The sequence below is a fragment of the Coffea arabica genome, chromosome 3e (assembly GCF_036785885.1).
Source record: "Coffea arabica cultivar ET-39 chromosome 3e, Coffea Arabica ET-39 HiFi, whole genome shotgun sequence".
Taxonomy (NCBI): domain Eukaryota; kingdom Viridiplantae; phylum Streptophyta; class Magnoliopsida; order Gentianales; family Rubiaceae; genus Coffea; species Coffea arabica.
The window spans coordinates 2,049,692-2,074,243 of record NC_092315.1 but is presented as its reverse complement, the minus strand read 5'-3'; the positions used below and the strand labels follow the sequence as shown (position 1 = coordinate 2,074,243).

General features: G+C 38.2%; 4 protein-coding genes across 12 annotated transcripts; 1 reads left to right on the top strand and 3 right to left on the bottom strand.

Annotated features, from left to right (window-relative positions):
* Positions 1-73: 73 nt before the first annotated feature.
* On the top strand, positions 74-5,439 carry LOC113738152 (uncharacterized). The gene is made up of 8 exons (XM_027265352.2): positions 74-681; positions 1,568-1,975; positions 2,413-2,530; positions 2,825-3,131; positions 3,530-3,602; positions 3,995-4,085; positions 4,161-4,240; positions 4,947-5,439. Exons 1-8 carry the CDS (start codon positions 589-591, stop codon positions 5,079-5,081), a joined length of 1,305 nt encoding a protein of 434 aa, XP_027121153.1. The 5' UTR covers positions 74-588; the 3' UTR covers positions 5,082-5,439.
* A 543-nt stretch (positions 5,440-5,982) lies between these two features.
* On the bottom strand, positions 5,983-11,288 carry LOC113736417 (uncharacterized). Of its 4 annotated transcripts, XM_072084226.1 has the most exons (10): positions 11,065-11,288; positions 10,773-10,930; positions 10,011-10,427; positions 8,028-9,863; positions 7,561-7,658; positions 7,190-7,459; positions 7,034-7,114; positions 6,669-6,780; positions 6,520-6,586; positions 5,983-6,210 (listed from the first exon to the last, which is right to left on the bottom strand). In XM_072084226.1, the coding sequence occupies exons 2-10, from the start codon at positions 10,897-10,899 to the stop codon at positions 6,111-6,113; spliced, it is 3,108 nt and encodes a 1,035-aa protein (XP_071940327.1). In that variant the 5' UTR covers positions 10,900-10,930; positions 11,065-11,288; the 3' UTR covers positions 5,983-6,110. The 4 variants fall into 4 exon arrangements, with proteins under 4 accessions (XP_071940327.1, XP_027119169.2, XP_027119170.2 ...); XM_027263368.2 differs by having other exon boundaries at positions 7,561-9,863; positions 10,773-10,940; positions 11,065-11,287; XM_027263369.2 differs by having other exon boundaries at positions 7,561-9,863; positions 10,773-10,909; positions 11,065-11,287.
* A 2,409-nt stretch (positions 11,289-13,697) lies between these two features.
* Positions 13,698-19,812, bottom strand: LOC113738150 (uncharacterized). Of its 6 annotated transcripts, none has more exons than XM_027265348.1 (4): positions 19,666-19,812; positions 19,262-19,337; positions 18,099-18,232; positions 13,698-17,126 (listed from the first exon to the last, which is right to left on the bottom strand). In XM_027265348.1, the coding sequence occupies exon 4, from the start codon at positions 17,052-17,054 to the stop codon at positions 13,962-13,964; it is 3,093 nt and encodes a 1,030-aa protein (XP_027121149.1). In that variant the 5' UTR covers positions 17,055-17,126; positions 18,099-18,232; positions 19,262-19,337; positions 19,666-19,812; the 3' UTR covers positions 13,698-13,961. The 6 variants fall into 6 exon arrangements, with proteins under 6 accessions (XP_027121149.1, XP_071940325.1, XP_027121148.1 ...); XM_072084224.1 differs by having other exon boundaries at positions 19,262-19,326; positions 19,666-19,811; XM_027265347.1 differs by lacking the exon at positions 18,099-18,232.
* Positions 19,813-21,125: 1,313 nt separating this feature from the next.
* LOC113737062 (pentatricopeptide repeat-containing protein At2g36980, mitochondrial) lies at positions 21,126-24,072 on the bottom strand. Its single transcript, XM_027264312.2, has one exon. The coding sequence runs from the start codon at positions 23,622-23,624 to the stop codon at positions 21,753-21,755; it is 1,872 nt and encodes a 623-aa protein (XP_027120113.1). The 5' UTR covers positions 23,625-24,072; the 3' UTR covers positions 21,126-21,752.
* Between the last annotated feature and the right edge of the window lie 480 nt (positions 24,073-24,552).

Below are 24,552 nucleotides of genomic sequence, written 5' to 3'. Positions count from 1 at the left end.
ATTGGTTTTAGAGTAAAAGTCTAGGGACGAAAATGGTGATATAACCTGCCCCGCCAACAAACCACAACCCCCGCCCCCCCCAGGGCCCAATCCACCAGACGACAGTCCTAGCTTGGTGTTTGTGTAGTAGTGAGTAACTTCGCGCTACATTCTACAAGCAACAAATTGCTGGAAGACGACGAAACCTTATTTGTATTCGTTCCCATGACAACTGGGGACCATTTCCCACCATCGAAGGTTGCTTGTGCGGCTCCTGATTCAGACTTTCTTTGTCATCATCTTCCCCGGCACCCGAACCGAAACATTGCAACCCTGAAATTTATACTGATGCAATTTGGTCCCTTCCCATCATCTCATCTCCAATTAGTCTTTCACCAATTACTGCAGTCTTTTTCGTTGAAACCCCGTCGACTTTTTTGTTACAGTCGTTAAACAACTTGAAAACATAAACGCTTTCTGTTAACATTTGTGGATTAGAGTTGGTAAATGTAAAGACACTCATATTTTGTTAGATAAAGATAAAAGGACTTCCATTTCTTTTTTTCTACTGTTTGTTCTCTTTCATTTACCGATAAAGATCGGGTTTTTATGAGTGAGAACCAGAGAATGGAATCGCCCAGAACTTCAGCAGATGTGGGAATTGCAGTTTCAGCTAATGATGATCCTGCACAACCTGTACAGGTTACTTCACTGCACTATTACTGCTTGTGCTCTTGGGATTATAATTTAGGTTCTTCTGCTGGAATTTTGCTGAATTTTTACAATTTTCATTAAGTAGTCAATCTAAGTCATCGTATGAGAATTGTGGTGTCCTTTTTACTTTATTTTCTCTGCGTTCCCTGTTTTTAATTCTTTAAGAAAAGGGATTGCAAATAGGGCAGAAAGCAAAAACTATAAAATGAAAAAGGCATTTTTTGCTGTTTTTTAAGTGCATTATCTTGTGGAACCTATAATTGAAGGATTCTGGATCGGTTGTTAAAAATCCTTCCATAAGTTGCATCTAGCCTAATTTTGGTCACTTGTTGTTTCCTGTCGTATTTTATGATTTGAGAGGGTATAATCTTGTTCTTTCCTTTCTGGTCTTACAGCAGATTAATTAATGTGACAATTTGGTCTGTTCACCTAGAAGGGTTTTACTTTTCTTTGAGAGATTGGGATGGTGAACATTTGAGTAATGTCCAACAATGTTTAACATTTACTTTTAATAACCTTACTTCTGATTCTGTGCGAATTCGATGGATCAGTGCTGGGATTAAGCTGTCTAAGTATTCCTTTGATTAAAGCTGTATAGCTTTATCGCCGCATACATGATAGAGCTTAATTTAATTGAGTTACGGCAATTTTTGCCATCCACATCAAACTTTTACTACTGCAATGCTCTATCTGTTGAGGGTTGCTCGAGTCTTTTGACTGGCAGTTGGCATTGGTGTCACATGAATTCTTCATTTTAATGAAGCTTTATTATTTACATTCATGACGTAGCTATATTTTAGTTCCCATTCACAAATGATAAGCATGTTGCGTCATATTTCTGGAGAACTTATTCTGAAATGTGTGCTACATGCAGGAGGACATTCTAGATAGAGATTCTCTTAATACAGTTGTAAGTTCAGGTCCAAGTGCAAGGCGTGCAGATCTGTCCCTTCAAATACCTCCTAAACCAGCCGTGTTTGGAAATAGTCGCAGTGGAAAGGGTTTACTTCAGTCTCCTAGTATCCTGGGCAATTCATCAACTGCTGGCTTCCTCCGAGCTCTAAGCTTCAAAAGGAAGCTTACTGCAGCTGATGGTGAAAGAAGCTCTTTGCTTAATTCAGACCCCAAGGCAGCTCCTGAAAGCCCTGTTTTGGCTAATATCATGTCAAGCCTGTCTTGGAAAAAGAGTACTTCTCTTCCGGTAACGCCTGCATCAAATTTGTCTCCCTCAGTGTCCACACCTACTACCACAAGGACTTACAGTGAAAGAAAAAGATCAAATGTAAGTTGTTATCCTGAATTCTGCCAGTCTGCTATTGCTTTTGTTCTTCCTGGCTGGTAAGAGATGTAAATTAGAAACATTATTTTGAATAGAGCCACAACATCTACACCACACTCATATAGGTTATCTATCACATTGCTCTTGAATGTTGGACATAGATGCCAAATTGTAGGTAAGATTGTAATCATTGCAGTCATCTCAAAATGATTCCATATCCATATATCTTCCCCTTACTAAGATAATTAAATATAAACATATATCCAGATATCTTCACCTTACCAAGATAAATGTAGTTATGGAAACACAGCAGTCTTCCTTCTTCGTCTTCCTCTCTTTTTTTTTTGGGTGGGGGGAGGGGGTTTGGTCAGGAGGTGTGTGCCTTTCTGTCAAGGTTGTAATCTTACAGAACAATACTTCAAGATCTGCACTTGCTGCAGGTTGGTGCATCTAAAGCTGCTGTGTCAAGGTCCCTCTCTGTACCTGGGAGAAACACAGTCATTGTAAGATCAGCCTCTTTTGCCAATGCTGAAGAGTATCTTCCAGATGCTGATAGTGGTATGTCATGCGTGTATCCTTCAGACTTCATATTGTTACTCCAAGATTCTAGCTTACCTCATTCTTGGAAATTTAAGTTCAGTTGCTTGCAATGTTGAAAAATGTTATTCAGTGTCCATGTGATTTAAACTAATTAGTTGGCTTGTACACGGTTAAGTTCATATTTTTGTAGCCTTCTGCATGCAAGATTATAGTGCTTTTTAACTGGCATCCTGGAAAATAATTTTGTAGATTGATTGTTGGTAGGCTTTGTTTGGTTATTGTTTCTAAAACTTCTTCTTTCTTGCAAGTTAGACCAAATAACTCCTGCTCCACCTGACAATGATGAAGAGATTCCTGAAGAGGAAGCTATCTGTAGAATCTGTTTTGAAGCATGTGAAGAAGGAAACACACTTAAGATGGAGTGCAGCTGCAAAGGTGCTCTCAGACTGACACATGAAGATTGTGCAGTTAAATGGTTCAGCATAAGAGGAAACAAAAACTGTGAAGTTTGTGGACAGGAAGTTAGGAATTTACCGGTAACTTTGCTGCGTGTGCCAAATACAGCTCAAAGAGATAACAGGTTGGATGGACAAAGTAGTTTCAGTTCAGAGAGGATAAGGTAATTGACGATTTAAAATTCTGAGTAAAACCTACAAAAATTTTTTTTTTTTTTATTTCCAATAAAAGCAATATTTGGGTAAGTAACCCTGTTTCTTGTGGGCTACTAAATTCTCCTCTAGGAACTTGGTTCATTTTCATTTCATTCATCAGTGCTTGTCACCATATCATCTCTAACTGCTAGTTGATAGTTAAGTTTATTTATTTTTATATTTTTAAATCGTTGCTCAAATTCTATGCTCAAAAGTGAATACCTGAATTCAGGGTTAATTTAAAAATTTACATTTCAGGGTTGTGAACTTGATAATACGACATGTACAACTCTTTTTCTTATTCCTCTAAATTATCTCTTTGGCTTTTTAAGTTGATTCTTAATGGATTTATATGTTTCTTATACAGTGCTTGGCAGGACTTTGTCGTTCTTGTCTTAATTAGCACAATTTGCTATTTCTTCTTCCTTGAGCAGTTGATGGTAAGTAATCTGGCTGTGAGATATGAAGTAAAGATAACAAAGTCTCAGAGGCTTTTTCCTTGGCACAATTTCTGTTTTTGTTTTTCGGAGGTGGGGTTGGGATGGTAGTGGAGAAATGGGCTTCCAGATATTTGTTTGAAAGCGATATGTATGTACTTAAATGCTTGAAAAGTGAAATGTAAAGAGCAATATCTTCAGAATTTTGTGAACATAATGAGAGAACTTAGTTATATGACAACTGCTACCAATTTTAGGGTACTTATAGATCAATAAATGTAAGCTTTTCCAGCTCAAGCTGAGAAGTTGGGGGATATTACCAACACTAAGTTTAAAAGTATAATGGCAATTACATCTGCAACTTTTTTCAATTTTCATGGTCTCTTTTTGTGCAGATTCGCGACATGAAAACCCAGGCACTCGTGATTGCTGCACCATTTGCTTTTACTTTGGGCCTTTTGGCATCTATATTTGCTGTGATCCTAGGTATTGAATTTGTCTCCTGGGGTTTTTGTTCAACTTATAGTAAACATCAGTCTTAAATCATTTTATTTCTTGCAGCAATTAAAGAATATATTTGGACATATGCAGCACTTGAGTTTGCACTTCTTGCCATTATTCTCCACTTTTTATACTCCTGGGTAAGTGTATTGATTTACTACTTTGTATGCCTCTAATTGCTTTGTTTATATCAATTGCTGCTGCTGTTTGTGGTCTTCTAAAAAATTAAAGACCTCTCTCTCTGTCTCGCTCTCTATCTCTCTCTCTCTCTTTCCCCCCTTTTTGGCTTATCCAACTTATTTTGTGTATAATAATAAAAATCATCAAAAATAAGATATGGCGCTAGTTTTAATCAGTCTGACGGCTTTGACTTAGATTTGTGGAGTTACTAACACCTTGGCTCAAATGGGAGCCCAAAGATATTACTAAACGTTTCCAACAAAACTAGCAAGTAGCTGATGTGTGAAACGCAAACGAAATTCTCTGGCCGATGAGTGTCGTTATTGAACTAGTAAAGTTCCCGATGGAGAAGACAGTAGCACTCAAAACACTTGTTGTAATAGAACTGTTATAATTAAACAGCTGTTGCCACGACCTCTGTGTCTCATGGAGCCCCTGAATTTTGAGCTAACCAATCTCTGAGTCGTGAAAATTTTATTACAAACTTTGTACATGTTGTTGGTACGATTATCAACGCTTTGCCATCTGGAATGCCTTTTACTCAGATTTTCTTGTCATGCCTCGCACTTGTATCTTAGCAAGCTGAGGAAATACTGCGATAGTGAATCTTGTGTAGTAGCTTTGCTTTGAATTGCCTTGACACATGCCTTTTTTTGGCCTTGGCAGGTTCACCTGTCCGCAGTTTATGCAATATTAGTTTCTTCGGTTTTGGCATTTGGTCTGGCTACAAGTCTCAACTGTCTTTACATGCGATACTTCTACTGGAGAGTTCAAGTAACACAAAGCTCCAACCTTGCATAACCAGAGTTTGGAGAGAGAGAGAGAGAGTCTGCCAATCTATTCTGTTTAGTTAGTAGGAAGGTGAATATTATATCAACCACGGAACATTGTATACAGGATTTGCCACCAAGGTTTCAAAAAGAAGTAAAATAACAAGATGCTGGAGGGGGTTTTGGACTTATCATTTCTTTACCCATGGTACCCCTTTTATTTTAGTACCTTCACCGCATAAAGAATAACGAGAACTCGACTTGTGCCAAGTTGTTAGGCTTCTAAATTCTCCACGGTGGGTTGGAAATTTGACTCTTGTCAACCCCCTCCCTCCCTCAAGCCTTGTAGATGCTGCCAGCCCATAATGAAGAACTGATAATATTGTGAATTTGTGTTGTACCACTGAAAGTCGAATAAGCGGTGCAGGTGATTTTGCAGGCGTGGTATGCTCCTCATGTCATTCTTCTTGTTCAGATTAGTGCTACTTTTTGCGTATGAAAAAACTAAAGCCTTAAGGCTATTGCATATAACCAATTATTGTCAGGCAAATTTCAGACTGCACAATTACTTTGATGATCAGAAACCTAGGTCAACAGCTTAAACGGAACAACTTTCCAAGTCATCCCAGTATAATTTGGCGTGCGTGTCCTTGTGGCTGTTTCGACAGATTGTTTCCGTTGAATCTTCTATATGTGAAGTCTTTCGTGTAACGCCATTTACTGAAAGCGAAATAGAGGAGCAGCTCAACGTTTACTGCCCTTTTAAGGATAGGAGCAACAAAACTTTTAGATGCAATAGTATCCCTTCCTCATGGCTTGCCCTTTGGAATGACAGCTCAAAGCAAACAGGCAAACACACAACCCACCCATCTATATGCTAATTTTCCAATGATAAAGTCAAAACATCAAAACCAGCAGAGCAAGACTAGACGAGGTGAAGATAACCTTATCCAAGTATGAAAACGCTAACATGATACAAGAACCAAAAGACAGAGAAGAGACAATGAATTGAGACTGTACATTGGATCTGGCTTTACAAGATTTTTCAAACAGAAAAAACTTATTTGCTTTTAGTAACAGGGAGATACTGATTGGAACTATTTTTCTTCAACCATATTGTTGATCGAGTTCTCTTGACATTATCCACGAATAGACGATGCCTGCAATTGTGTACAGAGCAAAAATGTCAGATAGCAGTGTTAATGGTTGCCAATAAGCTAAAGAATGCCCTGGCACTGTTAGCAGGACAATTGTCAAGATTATAGCCGTTTTCATTTTACTCTCATGGTGAACTGTAGATGGAATGGGAGCCTCCTTACATTCTTCTTCTAAAGTTTTTTCTTTTTTCTGCAATTAAGGCCTACAAATAACTTGCATCAAGTTTAAAATGTTCAGGCCAATCTAACCATGCTCATATTTCTAGTGCTCCAGTTATAAATTTGCCAACTCTTGCAAAGGAACAAACCAACCTTTCGTACTCAAGTCTCTGAATAACAATTCCATTCAGTAGCAGCTCAGAGCTGTAAACTGCTGCACCTGCAGATATCATTATGCTTTATACTTCTATAGTATTTGCATTGCTTAATTGTTATTAAATGACAGTATAGTTAATTACAACCTTTCTCAAGGAAGGGCACACAAATTTCGTAGTCTTCTTCACAAGAAAGAATCAAAATGTCATCTGGGAGTCTTTCATCTTTCCATGCAGATCTTCCAAGTCTCTCCACCGCCTAAGGAATACAACTACGAGTCAATGTTCCAGAGCCATTTCAGATCCATTAGTGGAAAGAAACTAAAACACACATAATCAACTAAGTTCGAGAGCTTTTTTTTTATGCAGTACTGGTTAAAACAGCGAATTGTAATTCACAGAAATACACAGAGATCATGCAAGTAAATCAAAACTTAAATTTGGGAGCGTGCTTGTGTGCTACTAAAAATGTTTGGGTGAAAGCATCAAAAGTGCCAGGGAGAAGTACAAACCAAACCATGAACTGCCTTGACCAAGCTTCCCAGTATTTCTTTACCAGGCTTTGTGTTTGGGGTGATGAGGACTCTTAGTCCCTGCACATGATTTACCATAAGAGGGCGACTACAAAGGTACAGCAACCAGTAAAAATGATGAGTTCAGGTTATAACCTGCAAAAGTGGGTGCTGGCATGCCCGTGATAATGAAACTGGCATACTGAAGCCAAACTCCTTTTCTTTTCTGGCATCTCTCAGTATATAATTTCTCTCATCAATGAAGCAATTAGCTTGTCCACAACTCTCCAGCCATAAATGTGTCACCACTGGCTTGCCAAAAGCAATAGCTTCTAGCATATTCCTGGTGCGGACAAATTCATCAGTTATGAAGTGTGTTGCCTCTGACATAGAGGATGCTACCAAAGCCCCAAACCGAGCCAAAATCTGTGATAAAAGAAGTAACTTGAGAATGCATAACTTTGAACAATTTTCCAGCACATGTACATAAGTAGTATAGCTAAGCAAAAGACAGCACAATCCACCACCTTCTTCTGTTGTTTAACTGTATCTGCATCCAGGTGGCGACTGAACATGGCTCGAACAGTAGTCATATCTCTCCGTCTCCTCAAGTCCTTCACACCACCTGTAAATAATGGACTGGTAGTATTTGTCCTACTATTAAGTTCTTTCATGAGAGATGACCCTAACAAATTTTTCCGACATGACTGTTTATGATATTCATCGCCCATGCAGATGGGTGATGCTGCACTTATTGGGGTTGTAAAACTAACAGGAGTCGTGCTTGTAGAGGCCCCGGATTTACGTCTATCTTTGGGTGATGCATCTTCACTTCCATTCATAATCTCCCCTTCAGCAGATCTACTATTATCCATATCTATTTTTATGCCTGAATGATTCGATATTATAGACTTAACCACATTTTCCTGAATATTAGACAAATTTCCATGTAATGAGCTACCGACATCAGTCCTATCAGCCAAAATAATTTTACCTTGGCTTACAGATGTCCGCTCGTCCTGATTTTCGACTCGATTCATAGAACTGCTTGTAACATCACGTTTTGATCTTTTAAACCTCGTAATGTTTTGAGCACCGGCTTCTTGACTAACCAATGGCAACTTCGAACGAGTCCTTCTCCCTTTCGGATATTCCAAACCAAATGTTTTCACATTGCTGCATCGATCTTGATTTGATTGTCCAATTTTCCTCGCATTGTTATGTCTAAGTTTACCAACACCATTTCCCAACCTAGAACTATCCAAGTTGTTTTCAGCCTTTGATTGACTTGCTTTTGCTGACGCCCTAGTTCGACGAGCAATAGGTGTCAAAGAACCAAGTTCCTCAATTAAAGGGTGTCTTTTCAAAGATTTTCGACCAGCAGATGCAGTAGCAAGCGTCTGATTAATATTATCAACATCACTTCCCGCTGGAACTCTATCTTCCTTTCTGGGCTCAACCACCTTAGAAACAGTGCTTAAGTTTTCAGTTCCATTTGTAATCAAGTCCTTCAAGTTTGCTTTAGCCCTCTTTGACCTTTTCAAATTCTTAGACTGTTTAACGGATGAACTATATGACTCTCTACTTAATTTGACACCAGTTCTCCTTGCTTTCTTGGATTGTCTCGTAATAAGTTCAGCATCTGATGAACAAGTTCTTTTCTGTGTAATGCTTTCGTTAAAACTTGATCTGTCATCTGTGCGAGCACTCTTTGTCACGCTTGTGATACCTTCATCACCATTCATACAATCATTTTCTTTCACACTTACAGCAAATTGTAAGGCTTCCATAGCATCAGCAGCCATTTGTGTGTCAAAACCCACATCCATCTTGTCTGGCAAATCCTTGTGAGCACCAGCATCTACTACCCTCTCCACAGAAGCATCACTCATCTCTTCATCCATATCTGGTAGAAGATTCTTTTTAAAGCTTGCCTTTCTCGGCTTTGAAGACTCATTTGCTCTGGAATTTTTGGACAACAGCCTTGAATCAGACAAGAATGCATCCTTCAGTTTTCTGGTGTTGTCCACTATCTTCTTCTTATCTGTATCAAGTGGAATGGTTAAGCTACTTTTGGAGGTAAGACATAGAGGTTTTGTGGAGTGGGGAATAGATCTCTGCCACAGGCTACGATTTTCAAAGAACAATTCCCTTTTCTTTTGGAAAAACTCTCCCCCTCCTTCATCTTCGAGATCATCATCCCAGTTGAAAATCCCCTTTCCTCCATGTGAGCTTCTAACAGCAGCTTTCTTGGCCAAACTTTGAATCCCTTTTGCACTAGAGACAGATCTTGATTTTCTCCTGTTTGACTTTGAGAATGTAACATCTTGATCAGAACCAGCCGCATTGAGTTCAAGAAATTTGTCCACGACATCAAGTGCATTGGCTTGAGATAGATCTCCAGGTTCTTGGGAATCTACATAACTTAAACCTGCCAAATCATGTTCCGATGCCAACTGAGGCGCACCTCCAGTACCATCAGAACCGTTCCTACCATCATCTGCTTGTTCGATCTCAGACACCACCTCATCCATAAAGAGTTTTCTCACTGCTGAACTACCTAACTTGCGTGTGTTTTCATTCCCTAGTTCCTTGATTCGTGGATCATAATCCTCCATACTATGTTTCTGATTAAGTTCATCGGTCAACTTGAGTGAATCTCTACTACTATGTGATTTATCTTTCTCAGCAGGCTGCACATCCAGAGAATCGTTGCACTTTTTGGGACAAGAACTACTATCAATTCTTTTGATAGCCATGTTGCGAGCTGCCAAACCAGAGGCTCTCATGGACGCTGCACGAACTGAAGTAAATGTTCTCGCAATAGATCCTGAAAAACAGATGCATTAGTTTTGAGTTTGAAATGATAGTCACTTCACTTAAACCCATGCCTTTGCTTCCATGAATATTAATGAGACCACATTAAAAGCACACATTGTGTTATCAAAAATTAAATTAAAAAAAAAAATCTGCCAACCTGAACGACGCCCTTCATTGCATAACGCATCGGATTGTGCTTTAGAAGCTCCATCACTTTGTTTGCTAAGTTCAGTGTCCAATGTAATCTCAAGGTCATCTGAACAATCAATTCCTTTTGTTGCTGGGTCATCATCAGATAGCTCCTGGGTATATGACAAAACCTCAGTTTTATCACTACCCCCAGCATCACTATCAATTTGAACTTGAGTATCAAGGCCATCCAACACTTGAGTTTCACCACCAAGATCCACCACCTGGGTTTCGCAAGTAATATCCACTACTTGGGTCTCATCACCAAAATTCACCATTTGAGTCTCAAATGCATCTCCAAATGGGAAAGCATCGTCCACAGGCAATGTGTCTTGTATAAATTGTAACCAATCATTCTCATGTTCGAATTCACCAGCTAATTCATCTGAAAAGACGAGGGAAATCCAAGTACGACCTTTCAAATCAACTTTCAGACCCACATCCAACTTTCAATGTACAATTTTGAAATTAAAAAACCTGAAGAGAAATTAAAACACGAAAAGGCTATCGTAATAAAGGTTTTTCACATTGAAATACAGCATTGGCTTGTACCTTCATTTCAAAAAATCACAACTTTATTGGAACAAAACAAAATTTATCTTGTAAAAATTTCTTCAAACCAATTCAGACGTGGGACAAACTCATCAAATTAACGTAACATTGAAACAAAATAAATTTTTTTTAAAAAGGACAAATTTTAAGAGTAAAAAAAAAAAGATCGAAATTTTACCATGAAATTGAGGTGGAGAAAATTCCCCATTCTCAACCGGCTGAGTCTCGGTATCGCTTAAATCGGAATTTGATTTGAATTCTGCTTGTTCGATCTTCTTCTCATCGTCATCTCCCGGCTGACCCATCTTACTTCATCTATCAAAATACCACCAACGACTGTAATATCCTAAAAAATATACAAGTAAACGACACTCAAACCCCGAAAAACTAATAATTAATTGCTAGAAAAGGTCAAGCATAATAAAATAGTTTGGATGAATAACGTTGAAATTGTCGAGTGAAAATCTTACACAGAAAGCTAGATCGAAAAGGGAGGACTGAGCGAAGGAGAGGGTTTAGGGTTTGAGAGAAGAGTGGAGGGAAAATTTAGGGATTAGAAATTTTGGAGGGAAATTTAGGGATCGGAATTACTCCTAATCGGCCTTTAACTTATCCTACTTTACCGATTAGGGTTGATTTTTCGTTTCATCAACGGTTAAAAAATGAACACTGTGTTAGAAAGCGTGAACGCTTTTGCTGCGAAGTTCTACGCCTTCAAAAGTTGAAAACATTCTGTTCACATATCGCATGGGTGAAAAAAAATGCTCAAATATCGCACTTATTAAATCTGGGTGTATCTCTACAATAATAAAGCCTCCCTAAGTGTTAACTTGGTGTTAACTTTGTTTGTTTTCAAAATTACCATATTATTTCTGACACACAAATCACATTCAACCGAAATTACCTCTCTTTAATTCTCACGTTCTCCCTTATTAATGATTTTTTTACTTCCAATTATACATATTTATGTGTAATACATTTTTATTACATATTACATAAAAGAATTATATTCACTTGTACTATTTTGTGATTCTTTCAATTAAAAATATTTTTTAACAAGTTACACATGCATCGAGTGTGTCTCGATAACTAGTAACTATAATAACATAGTAATACAAATACTCGATGACTAAATCGTAGAAATGTACCTACTTTGATCCATAACTCATTTCAATCTAGGTTTATACAAGATTTTCTATTCCATTATATCACATTATTATAATTACCACAACCACTCTAATTACATCAAAATTAAGACACTCCAAATCAAAATCGAGCAGGGCAGAACCAACTAGTAGGAAGAGAAGGGGGAGTTGCCGTCGTGAACAGCAGTCATGGTCCCCATATCGACACTTTCGTTAAGTGACCAGCTATGGAATTTCAGGCCAACTTCTCCGGTGCCGGATTTGATATCATGCTGGATCATGCGTGTGGCAGGATGCTCTGACTACATACTTCATTTAGACCACGGGCAGGCAATCGTTCCTAGCTGTTTTGTGCATTTTACACACCGCGAAACTTTGTTTGCACGTCGTATAACTTTATTTGCACAACGTGTAACTTTATAACAAATTTTTGTGAGTCCCACAAACGTTATTAAAAACGAGATACAAGAAATAATTTGAACCGTACATTTTTTTTAAGCCAAATCCTGACCGTGAACAGCTGAGAAGTGGTCATCTGATGACCGCTCCTGTCCCTCGTCCCTTTTACCATCACGCCGCTGTGTCCCTATTTACCCCCCGCGACTTTTTAGTTCATATTGCTTTTGTGGATATCTGGCTTTCGTGCCTTTTTTCCATAATGATGATAAAAGCGGGATGCTAGAGAAATTCAAGCGGTGGTCTTTTCCATGATATGATGGTTGGACTCCACAGTCGATAGTCAAATAAATGGGTTGGTCTTATTGAGTCATGCTACTAATTCTGTTTAGGATTATTGTACGAGAAAACTAACTTTGGTGATTAGTTATGCTATATTATGGATACATGTTTCCTTAGGAAAACTACCATATCCAGTAGTTCTTGCATCGAATTAATCCTTAATCCTTAGTTTCGATGGTTAATTTGTATACTACTTCTATTATTGACTTATTAGTAAGTTTGACAACATCACGTTGTGACAACCATAATTAAGCCATTAACAATGAATTTAGCGAAGGAATTTCCTCAAACAAAAAAAAAAAAAAATCTAGCGAAGGAATTTATACATCGCTGTAACAGCGCAACACATTACTCCTAAGATTATATAGTTGGTAGCCGGCAAAATATGATGAGATCTTAGTTTATTCACAAAGGTTTTTTTTTAACCAAGATAGCCATTTAATTAATAAATAAATACATTTCATGTTACTCAACTAATGAAGGCTTTGACTTTTAATCACTCAATTGATAAAAATATATTTGTTTCGATAGCAAAATTTGTGTTCTAATCAGTTGAATAACTATTTTGGCTAATCCTAAATAGTTTTGTTACCATATGTGATATTTGCCCTCAGTAGTAACATCACGTGTTAAAACTTAAAACCCACCCATAAAATGGACGATTCTTATTACTTTTTAACTAATGGATCTTGACTTTCAATTTTAATGGTATCTTATACTGGCTTTGCAATGGTGAGGAAAAGGATGGAAATATATGTAGCATGGAACAATAATCCTGAGAGTGAGAGCGGCAACAAGAAGTCAGCAAAGGCAAGCACTGCTTGGAGTAACAGCCACGACGCAAGTATTACCAATTGGGCGATAGATAAAGCTCAGGAAATAATAAAAGAACATTGATGAAGAAGCAGTGGCAATCAAACTAGTCTTGTGCAAAGCCGTGGAAAAACAGCGAAGCAGAATCAAGATTCAAGTTCGCAATCAGCAGCTCTTGAGACAGATTAAATACGGCAGACGCCTTGGTAACAGGAATTCTAATTGAGGATATTTCCAAGCTTAATGACATTAATTAATTGTTTCGGAAAACAAGATTCTTAAATTAGTCCTTGGATATGTAGTGAATCTTCAGTTTCATGGAAGAATTCCAGCTTTTTACTATCAAAAATAAATAAACAAATAAATGCTATAATGCAATGGCACCCCAATCCTAAAGAAGCCTAAAGGAGATAAAAGACCATACATGCATTGTGATTCCGATAAAACTAGTTTTAAGACAGTTCCGAGGATTAAACCCAAAAGACCGGCCAATTCCAAAAATTTTTAAGCCTAAATTCCGATAGCATGCTGAAATACCCCACTGTTAAATTTTTTTTTTTTTTTGGCCGAGTTACAGTTACAACCAGGGCTTCCGTACAAGAAAGTCCTTGGTCTGGGAGGCACTACTTAAGTACATGACAAAAATCTGAAGGAAGAGAGAGAGACGACCATCAGCTTGGGCAAAAAAAGTATATTGGAAGTGCAGCAGGATCAAGCTCCCAGAAACCTCTCAGGCTGCCATCTCTCTCTTCTGTCAGGCGGACAGAAGGAATTTGGTGGGAGAATCTGAGCAGCTCCGCCCAAGGTATCTGCCTAGTCACTGTTGATTGTCCTGCTATTTGAGGCTTGAAGACGGACTTAAAACCAGTGACCAACTCTAGAGCCAACACGGTTATCACTTCCTCGTTTCGTTCCACGACTTCCACAACATCATATTCACAATTGTCCAAGTCTGAACAAGTCATTTCAGATCTCCAATGTTTATATAAGGCCCAAATATCACCTTTTTCTGGGTATACGGCATAGACATTCTTCTCAACCTTAGATAGCACTCTTAACTGATGAGAGAAGGGTCCAATGCTTGTGAACATTTGTGGTTTTCCCTTTCCAAGCTTGAAGTTCCCACAACAAATCGGCATCTTTTTATCGGTCCACTGAATTACATCTTTTGATAGAGAACAGGGAACAAGCCATGTCAAGTGCAATGCAAACCTGGGAGGCAAATCTATCTTCTTAACCCTACCATAGTACCTGGGTAAGGCGTCTTCATCACCATACAAGGCCCATATCTGACCAACTTGGAACTTTTCCTCAGCCTTTTCAGCATCAAAATTGTAAAATTCTGGTTCAGGAATTTCATAAGCTTCTGATGCTGAAGTAGGTGAGTCTTCTTCAATTTCCTTTGCACTACTGTCAAAGCCATTGGAATAGTTCTGAAAATCCTCTTTTTCTGCTTGCCCTAAAACTGAATTCCCAACACCCTTTGCCTTCAGTTCTACTTTATCTGCTGAAGCTTCATTTTCCTCAGACTCTTCTATAAGATCCACCACACCTGCCCAAGCAGCATTTCCTTTGGGCTCCACCTTCAATCCAACGAATTGTGAGGGAGAAACATGTTCACTGGATTTCTCCTTTGGCTCCAGAATATCTTCCTGAGATCCAGAACAAGAACCGTTAGGATGCATGTGTCTCCCATCTGTATCAAAATATTGAGAAACATCAATTCCGTCAATGGTAGCAGGCAAAGAAGCAGGGTCAAGTTCAAAAGATCCTTGGGGAACACATTTTCCTTTCTTCCCGGACATCTGGAAAGAAGGAATCTTATGGGAAAATCTGAAAATATCCTTTGGTGGAATTAGGAATGAGCTGATTCCATTCCTTGATATACGACAAAAAAGAAATGCAAACCCTTTCAACTTACCCAAATACGCTACACGTACCCCACTATTGTCTGCATAATCAGACAAAACTTCAACAAACTCATACTCAAATCCTTTCTTCCCATGTGGATCACTATGCCAGTTTACATCCCAGTTCTTAAACAAGGCCCATGTTTCACCTCTTCTGGGATATATCTCAAAAGTGTCCATTTGGCTGCCCTTTTTCCACTCGACACGATGTGAGAACATTGAATCATCTGCACTATTTTCACGGTTTCCATAATTGAACTTACCACAAGAAACTGGCAAGCCTTCATTAACCCACTTGATTTTATCCTCACTGTCAGGGACTGGCTCTAGCCATGTTATTTGCAGCTTAAACCCGGGAGATTGGACATTTTGGACCAGAGCATAGAATCTAGGCATGGCATCCAGAGTGTCATAAACAGCCCACATCTGTCCAACAGCAAAACATTCTTTTTTTCTATCTTTGTCAAAATCATAAAATTCTGGATCAGGAATTTCATACAACTGTGGATCAGAACTATTCTCCATGTCATTTTCTCCATTTTGTAGAACCTCATCAGAAGGAGAAACTTCCTTATCTTTCACCTCCTTTTTGTCCTCTACAATGTCAGCAGAAAGGGCAGCTTCTTCGGTAATACTATTATCTTCAACCTCTTTGCGACCAACATTGAAAGATCCACTGCATTTGGACTTTTTAGACGGGTTTGCCTCATCATCCCCACTCAAATTTTCATCATAAGAGACTCGTTGCTTACTACGAGTAGATCTCCGGGGGTTCTGATCACCATGATATCCAGAATTTTGACCAGGCAGACAACCACCGTCTTCTTCGATATTCACATCCGCTCCAGATTCCATGCTACTCTCAGAGCTGCAACTTTCAGTAGATTCTGCTGATTTGTTCCTTTTCTTCATAGTCACTTTTGAGCCCTTCATATTGTCAATCTTCGTGTGGTTTTTGTTCAGTTTAGACTCTTCACCAACGGTAGCAGTGAATCTTTTCTCTGCGAATGAATCCCTATTTACGTTTTTAATGTTGACACTTCCCTGCATTGCCTTTTTAGGAGACGAATTTTTTGTTCTTTGTGGGACAGTAGTAGAGTTCCCCTTGCTAAAAGCACCTGACTGTTGAGGAAATGTAGGCTGACTTGAATTACCTCCAGGAATCCCACTAGGAGGGTTCATCTCATAACCAGTGAAGGCCTTCTTACAATTTTGACAGCTTAAAGTTTTATTGAGTACCTCCTTATAGTATTGGTATTTAACAGAACAAAAAGGACAGATGGTCCAGAAAGTATCCAATTGAGTCTGCTGTTGCTGTTGTTGCCGGTGCTGCTGGTTCACAAACTGAGAAGTAGAACTGTTCATAAATTTGTTCTGAAACCAAGGATGTCCTCTGACATTTGTCTGCCTACTTCCTTGATGTGTAGCCAACTTTGATGCTTGATATTTTCCCAGAGCTTTACATTTATTGTCGTACAAACACCGCTTTTCAGGATCCAAAAGCACCTTTTGAGCTTCACCAACCAGTTTAAAAGCGTCTGATGCACCTGCGAACTTGTTTTTGTCAGGATGAAGTGAAAGAGCAAACTTGCGATATTGTTTCTTGATTGCCACCTCATCAGCTGCTGGCTCAATTTGGAGGATACCATACCAATCACTCTCACCTCTGTTAACCTTGTTCTCAGCAGCACAATGCACATCACAAACCAGGATCATCTGAGAAATATTCACGAGATCAGGATAGAGATGCTGGGCCCTGCAAGCCATCTTCCGTGCACTCACAAAATCCTTCTTCTGCATCTTCTTCTCTGCTACCTCCATGGCCCTGATGGCTTCTTCTTTATTGCACTCCATCAGGATCCAAAAGGACTAGTTTGAAATGTACCAAGGTTAATACGCCAGAGCAGCTATCTTTACACCTAATGCCTGACATAAAGACAAAAGAACAATCTTAGAGGTGCTTGAGAAGGTTTGGTAATGTTCAGGGAAAACAACAAGACACAAAACATTTCCATCACTGAGTATGCTAATAGTAGTCAGAATTAACAAATCAACTAGAAACAATAGAAGAATATAATATTGCCAAAAGAATAAGAAAATGCAACAGAAACGCTCTTGCTTCTATTTGAATATAACTGAAAAAGAAGTTGGTGAAGACAGTAATGCTCCATCCAGACGTGTCTCGCATAGATGAAAAGCATAACTACAACAATAGGAAATATAGAATACAAGGTTTTTGCCTCCACAGAAAACAGGCGCACCCATCCTTGACCTCGGTACAGATTATCAAAAGAATTATGTGCCACAATTCCACATATCATATACATCTATTGATGAAATTATCCAGAAATTCAACATTTAGTAGTGCAACAGAAAGTTTACTAGATTATTCTGTGGATTGATATTTCATTTGCTCAGTTGCTATGTATTCATTAGTTCTGCAAAAAGTTTAAAAGGAAACAAAATTTAGTGCGAATCAATTGAACTCATAAATAATCACAATGAATTAGCTCATAATTTGAATCGCTTAATGATTCATTATTCAACAATTATTCTTTTAAGGTAAGAACCTCAGTGTTAATGAACTCCTACACCTACCAGAAAGCAGCTTAAAATTTCAACGAATAAGGATATTTCAACCAAATGTTTTAGCCAAATGGAAACTGCAGGTCATATTATCCAAAAGAAACATATATCAGATTATTAAAGAAAAATGACATAAACCAGCAACAGATCAGTGCACAGGCTAAGTATCAACAAAAAGACACACTTCAGCATTGCAAAGAGATGAAATAAGTCAAAAAGTAAAACAAAAGAGACAACACTCAAGATTTTAACAACACAATAGCACATAACACTGATAACAGAAATCAGATAAGCATCAACAATCTATCTCACATCATAGATCTCCATTCTTCTCCCTAGTTCCTTCCCACCCCGTCAGCATCCCTCTTATGTAGTCATCATCTCTAAACTTGCTGGCTGATGACCATCGCACCACTTCAAGAACAATGGAATTTTGCTACAAACAGCTGTAAAACAGTTTAACAATCTTAAAATGGCTACTAGGCTGTTAATCTCACTACTTTATAACAAAAATGGGTGCAATGGAATTGGTATATTACTTTAAGCTGAATTCTGGAATTCTAGTACTTCCAAAACAAGGCAAGTGGTTTTCCTATAAATACAAAAGATAATGACAATAAAAAAAAACACCACGCAGCTGAAGAGACTTTCCAAGAATCTGATGCTTGCGTATAATACAGTTTCTGTTACTTCCTCTCTCAAATAAATTCATGGCAATAAACGATGCTTGCTGCCATCACATGGTAGAGAAATCGTATCATTTATCTTCCACTTGAGACCTGATCAAGTACTCCTTGACTGTTTTTGTAAAAAAAGTACAAGACATTAATGGAGCAACAGACATGTGTCCAAAGAGCACTGGATCCAAATCCAAATCAGATTTGTCAACCTGAAAGTATGTGCAACTTCATACAACCTGTAGAACTAGCTATAAGTTGACCAACAGAATTAATACTCGAGCAATGAAGTGCAACAAACACACAAGATATCAAAGAATCTACATGCAACAGGATATACCTTCTTCATAAAAGGTGGCAAATCCTAACTTTCCTAGATACAGGATTAAGTCAATAAACAACAAGAGTGACCCAAAAACCTAGAATAGCAAAGCTAAGAACCATTAAAGCAGCCATGTCAATGAGTGACCCAAATCAGAGAGTCCACAAGGCACAGAACAGGGCAAGCCACAGACAAGTAAAATTTATCATGATTAACCACCAAAAAAAAAAAGAAGTTCGTCCAGCCACTGAATCAGTTCATAACACAAGTTTATAATCTCAAACATATTTCTCTAAATTATGTAACTTGTAATATAAACAGAGTAAAACATCAACCATAAGCTAAACAATCCACTTCCCACCATACAAAATTATTACTTGTGACACACATACAAGAACCAAAACTACCCAATAAAGCGAAAAGGGATGCTCAAATCAAAGAATTAATTGCATGTTCACTTCATCTTAGGTCCACACCTTAAGCATCAGAGCCCCATTCAGACCATGCACACTGATTTCCCAGACAATGTGATCCAAACAACCTGCAAGATGACTTGAATAGAAGCGATAGCCAATAAAGGTTCATCAAAGACTTGAGAAAGATCAAAACTTTCCAAATTTAATACTAACAGACAACAGGGTTCTAAGGGGCTCACTCAAATTTCAACAAAAAATTGTCGCTTTTCATTTTTGCCCCAAAAAAAAGGCTCTTTTTGAGCAATCCAAAAAGCCCTAAACGGGATAAGTTCAAATACACTAAATCAAACTGAAGAGACCCATAATTTGAATGATTAAGAAAAAAATTTTGCATGACAACACAAGACGAGCACAGTGAAATTCAAGAAGAAAATGAGGAAAAATAAATAAGTGAGAAAGCTCACTTGGTTAAGCCAAGGTTGACTTTTTGACAAGTATGCAAGTACAGGCACTGATGGAAAGGGGAAAACTGGGAGGCAATAATTATGTGCGCATGAAGGAGGAGGCTTGGGTTTGTGAGGCAGGAGAGGGTTGGAGGGAGAGGAAAGTAGTCTTTGAGTTTCGATTAATTACTTTCGGAGTCCTGAGACATGTATTTGTGGTGAGTCTCTGTAATTTTGTTAAACTTCAGGGGCAAAGTATTTCACTTGTTTTCCAAATTTACCCCTAACCTAAAACTTAATGACATGTGAAAATATTAGGACTGTCAATTGGACGAGACTAGTATTGTAAATATACTCTGGATGAGAGTGCTATAATAAGTTTACTCATACTTGCATCTATAAAATATATTTACAACGTAACTAGATGTTAATCTGAGCGTTACTCTAATAAGTTTATTCATACTTGCATCTACAAAATATATCTACAATATTAAAACCGCAATTAGATGTTAACCTAGTGTCACGATGTAGAGGTCCTAAGTTCAAATATCTTTCTCTCTCCGTGCTTTTTAAACCTCATCATTTTCTTGTTAAAAATTTTAAAAAAAAAACTAAATGTTAACTCATGCAAGATATGTGCAAATTTTCAAAAAATCGATAATGTAAAATTTTTATAGAAATTTATTACTATAGTGACTGAACCCAACCTATTGACAAATATGGAAAATGAGTCAGGGGTGGACAAGTTGCTAGTCCAATCGATAGGTAAGTAATTAAGGTCCTGTTTGATAATTCAGTTCAATATTTTTATTTAATGGATTTAGATCTTAACATATTCAGACGTTTGATAACTAAAAATTAAACATCTGAATTAATTAAATAGCACTGAATTTCCAAGATAAAACTTGCTCCCAAAATTAAGTAATAAGCTATTCACTTATTACTGAATGTGATATGCACTTAAATGTATTAGATTTAATACTTAACAATTCAATAATTTAATGGATTCAGACTTTAGATTTCGGATTTCAAACTTCAGTTTTATCAAACGCATCCTAAATTAACGTATCGATAAAGTGATACTTTCATTAGTTTACTGCATATAAAATTTTATAAATAAAGTGCTTGCAAATATTAAACATTGAACTTGACAAGATTATAATATAGAAATATTAATATAAGACTCAAATTCATTTATCATACTTTATAAATTTATTCAAACCTTCCCTGTTCCCTTTTCCATTTGTAAAGTTTGAAATCTCCTCTTGAATTTAATAAAAAAAAAAAATTGTTTGAAATGTCACTCACATTTCGCTAAATGAATTTTTTTGTCCTTTACTTCTAAATGTAATCTTCTCTATCAACGGATTTGAAGTGGGGCATCTCTCGTTGAATGCAATACAATATAGCTTCGGTTCAAGTCGAGCCTGAATCAAATAGAAGCCCAAATCTTCTTGGCTTAACTGATTTAAAACTATGAATCGAGCAAACCCTTCTGTAATTGATTTTGGAATTCAATAGCGTACCAGATAATGCATAAACCCATTAACAAGAACGTGAATGAATTTGACTTGTGGTTTACCAAAATAAACAAGTGTTTGACACACCACCAGCATCATAATGATCTGGTGATGGCTCAGCTAGCCAATTGTAATCATGCTGAAATGTGGAGGCAGTCCTTTATTCGTTTTCCAGTTTCATTCTTGACCAGACGTTAATAATATGTCATGAACGTCGTCAAAAAGATGTCAACTGGGTTGAGCCCCATACGTTTTCCCATAGCAAGCTCTCCCAAAAATTTCATAAGACGAAGAAATGCAAAAAGGAAATTTGAGCTCAACCAGGGTTTTCTGATCTCTTCATCTTTGTGTTGCTGTTGCTATCCTTCATTTTCGCTTTAGAAAGGCAAGGCTTGACCAGAATAAATGGAAACTTGTTGGATACGCTGACTTGTGGTTTGGCAGACTTGTCTGATTTTCAGACCAAAAAAAAAGTTCCTTTTGTCTGCTGGTCTCACAGTTTCGAGCGCAGTTCTGAATTTATTTCATCAAACTTCGATGTATTGCATGGTCTTTCTGTGCTTAGGAAGACAGATACTTCCGAGCGTTTTATTCCCACTCGGCGACAGTTATTGGGTATCTCATTTCAGATCCAAGAATCGACAGCATATAACTCAACTCTCTCATGCATGCATTTGATTGTGTTCCAGCCACGAATGATGCCATCTCATTTTTCACCTCTATCCAACTAAAACCTGGTAACTTTTTCACCTGTTGACGAGCCATTCGTCTCCTGATTATCTCAGCTTCTTTCCACTGCCCACTTGCACAATACATGTTAGACAGCAGCACATAGCCCATCTCATTTTGTGGCTCGAGAATCTGCAGCTGCTCCCCCAATTCCGCTCCCATTTCAATATCGTCTTGACCAGAACATGCTCCAAATAGAACATCACATGAGCTGATCTTCTCACTCTGCACACCAAAGTATTGGTCAGCCAACTCTCTTGCTTCTCTTAAATGGCCTGCCCTCCCCAACATATCGACCATGCAAGCCACATGATCAATGTCAGGGGAGATGCCGTGAAGAGCAGTCATCGATTCAAAAACAAAACGGCCTTTTTCTATGAGCCCTGAATGGCTACATGTCATCAATAGACCTATGAAGGTTACTTTATCTGGTTCAAATCCAGAAGCTACCATTGACTCAAAGAGCTGCAATGCTTGCGTAGACAATCCATAGAGTCCATATGCAAACAACATTGTATTCCAGGTTGTCAAATCTCTCTCAAGAATTTCGTTAAATACTTTGCATGAATCAACTATATCCCCACATTTAGCATACATATTCAGCAAGCTATTGCCAACATAACCATATCTAGAGAGTCCTGATTGAACAACACAACCATGGATTGTTTTACCCTGTCCAAGAGCGGCTAAGCTTGAGCAAGCATGCAAAACAGCTCCAAATGTAAAATCATCTGGCTTGAGACCGCTTCTTAACATGTCAACGAATATGCTAAAAGCGTGTTCCCCATTGGCATTTCGGGCAAATCCAGCAATCATTGTTGTCCAAGAAACGACATTCTTCTCGCGTGCCTGCTGAAAAACATGTAATGCTTCCTGACAATTACCTGCCTTCATATAAGCATCAATAATTGCATTCCAAGATACCTGATTTAAAACCCCAAGACAGTCGATCATCTTTGAAATCTCATTGTGAAAGCCAAACCTCACATAGGCACTAATTATTGAATTGCTCACCTCCACTGCAGAACTCCAACCACTTTTAATGATAAAACTATGTACCATACAACCATAACAACTTTTACTCACTCCAGCACAAGCATTCATGACTGCACTCAATGTCCACTGATCCGGCAAAGAAGAATCGTCTAACATCTTCTTGAACAAATCAAAACATAATTCCACTTCACCACTTTTGGCGTAACCAGCAATCATGGTATTCCAAGCAACAACCACCCTATTTGGCATAGCAGAGAAAATACTACTCGCAACATCAAAATCGCCAGTATTTACATAAGCAAACAATAATGAACACCATGATACTTCATTCTTAGAACCCATATCTTTAAAAACTCTATTAGCATCAGGACTGCTCATGCACTTACCATACATATCAATGAGAGCATTATTCACAGGCAAAAATAGAGTGTATCCAAAAACAACAATCAAAGCGTGAAGCTTTTGCCCAGATGGAAGATTTCCTAGGCCAGCACTTGCGCTCAATGCAGAGGTGAAGGTGTAGTGATCGAGCTTGGAGTTACTAGTTCTCATCTGGGAGAATAACAAAAGCGTTTCTTGGTGAAAACCCAGTCGAGAATACCCACTAAGCATTGCATTCCATGCAATGGTATCTCTCTGACGCATTTCGTCGAACATCTTGCGAGCGCAAACAATGCGACCTGACCTCGCCAAAGCCGTGAGCTTCGAGGTGACATGAGCCAAATGTCGGTACATGAACTAATAATCACAAACTTAAAGAAGCCCATTAATCTGAAGAAAGCCTAAAACCATAAAGGTAGAGGCCTGATGGAAGAGAATGGAGGTAAACCTGAGACCTAAGGTGATCAAACTATAGTGGGGAAGAAGAAAAACTCCAGTCTTTATTGTGGTGCTGCTTCCTGAAGCTTTGCATGGGGTCAATATGTAATTCCTCTTTTGTTGTACTCCAATTTTTCATACCAGAGGGGGTTCCTGAAATTAAGGTAAACCTCAGGGGACGAATCCCTTTTTCCAACGAGGACTTATGAAACTGAACCAGAACAGAGCGACGTCGCGAATCGCGATGCATAGAATAGACGTCGTTTTGCATTATCATCATTTCGTTTTCGACAGAAGTCCGCTTCTGAACTCAAACGAAACAAGTCGTTTTGAGGAATTATCCATGTCGTTTGATTGAGCATTTGCTGAAGAAAAAGTTTTTTAAAAAAATTAAGAATTTAAAGGCGACTACACTTTATACGAGAAAGGGAAAATGGTCAATTTAGTCCCTATACTTTTTTTTAATATCAATTTAGTCCTTATATAATTTTTTTGGCCAATTTAAACCCTATACTTATTTATCGGTTCCAATTGAGGATCTTCACGGCGGCGCCACCTTGTAATTGCGATTCAACGTCTAATTGAGCACTTATGTGGGGGCATTTCTGGTACTTCACTGTTGACGCTCCTTTTCAGAAGTAAAAATCAAAATAAAAAAGTTATCGGTGCAATTTTTATCACCGCTGACAAAAACCCAAACCTGAGAAAGCCTTCATCATGAGAGCAAACGCCTTCTTCTTCATGATGCTGGTGGTGGTGGTGGAAAAAGCTAATTGCTGGGCTTGGGGCAAATTCATGATTACTCCCCAGAGAAACTACGTTAACAACTGCTGCTTCGGCTCCT

Bases quoted from the DNA above. Each gene is read 5' to 3' on its own strand.
- LOC113736417 (XM_027263368.2), bottom strand. From the start codon at position 10,899: ATGGGTCAGCCGGGAGATGACGATGAGAAGAAGATCGAACAAGCAGAA. The intron at 7,460-7,560 runs GTGGTGGATTGT...CTTTTATCACAG, and splicing joins CAGTTAAACAACAGAAGAAG to ATTTTGGCTCGGTTTGGGGC. The intron at 6,781-7,033 runs GTTTGTACTTCT...TGTATTCCTTAG, and splicing joins TCAAGGCAGTTCATGGTTTG to GCGGTGGAGAGACTTGGAAG.
- LOC113737062 (XM_027264312.2), bottom strand. From the start codon at position 23,624: ATGTACCGACATTTGGCTCATGTCACCTCGAAGCTCACGGCTTTGGCG.
- LOC113738150 (XM_027265348.1), bottom strand. From the start codon at position 17,054: ATGGAGTGCAATAAAGAAGAAGCCATCAGGGCCATGGAGGTAGCAGAG.
- LOC113738152 (XM_027265352.2), top strand. From the start codon at position 589: ATGAGTGAGAACCAGAGAATGGAATCGCCCAGAACTTCAGCAGATGTG. The intron at 1,976-2,412 runs GTAAGTTGTTAT...CACTTGCTGCAG, and splicing joins GTGAAAGAAAAAGATCAAAT to GTTGGTGCATCTAAAGCTGC. The intron at 2,531-2,824 runs GTATGTCATGCG...CTTGCAAGTTAG, and splicing joins TCTTCCAGATGCTGATAGTG to ACCAAATAACTCCTGCTCCA.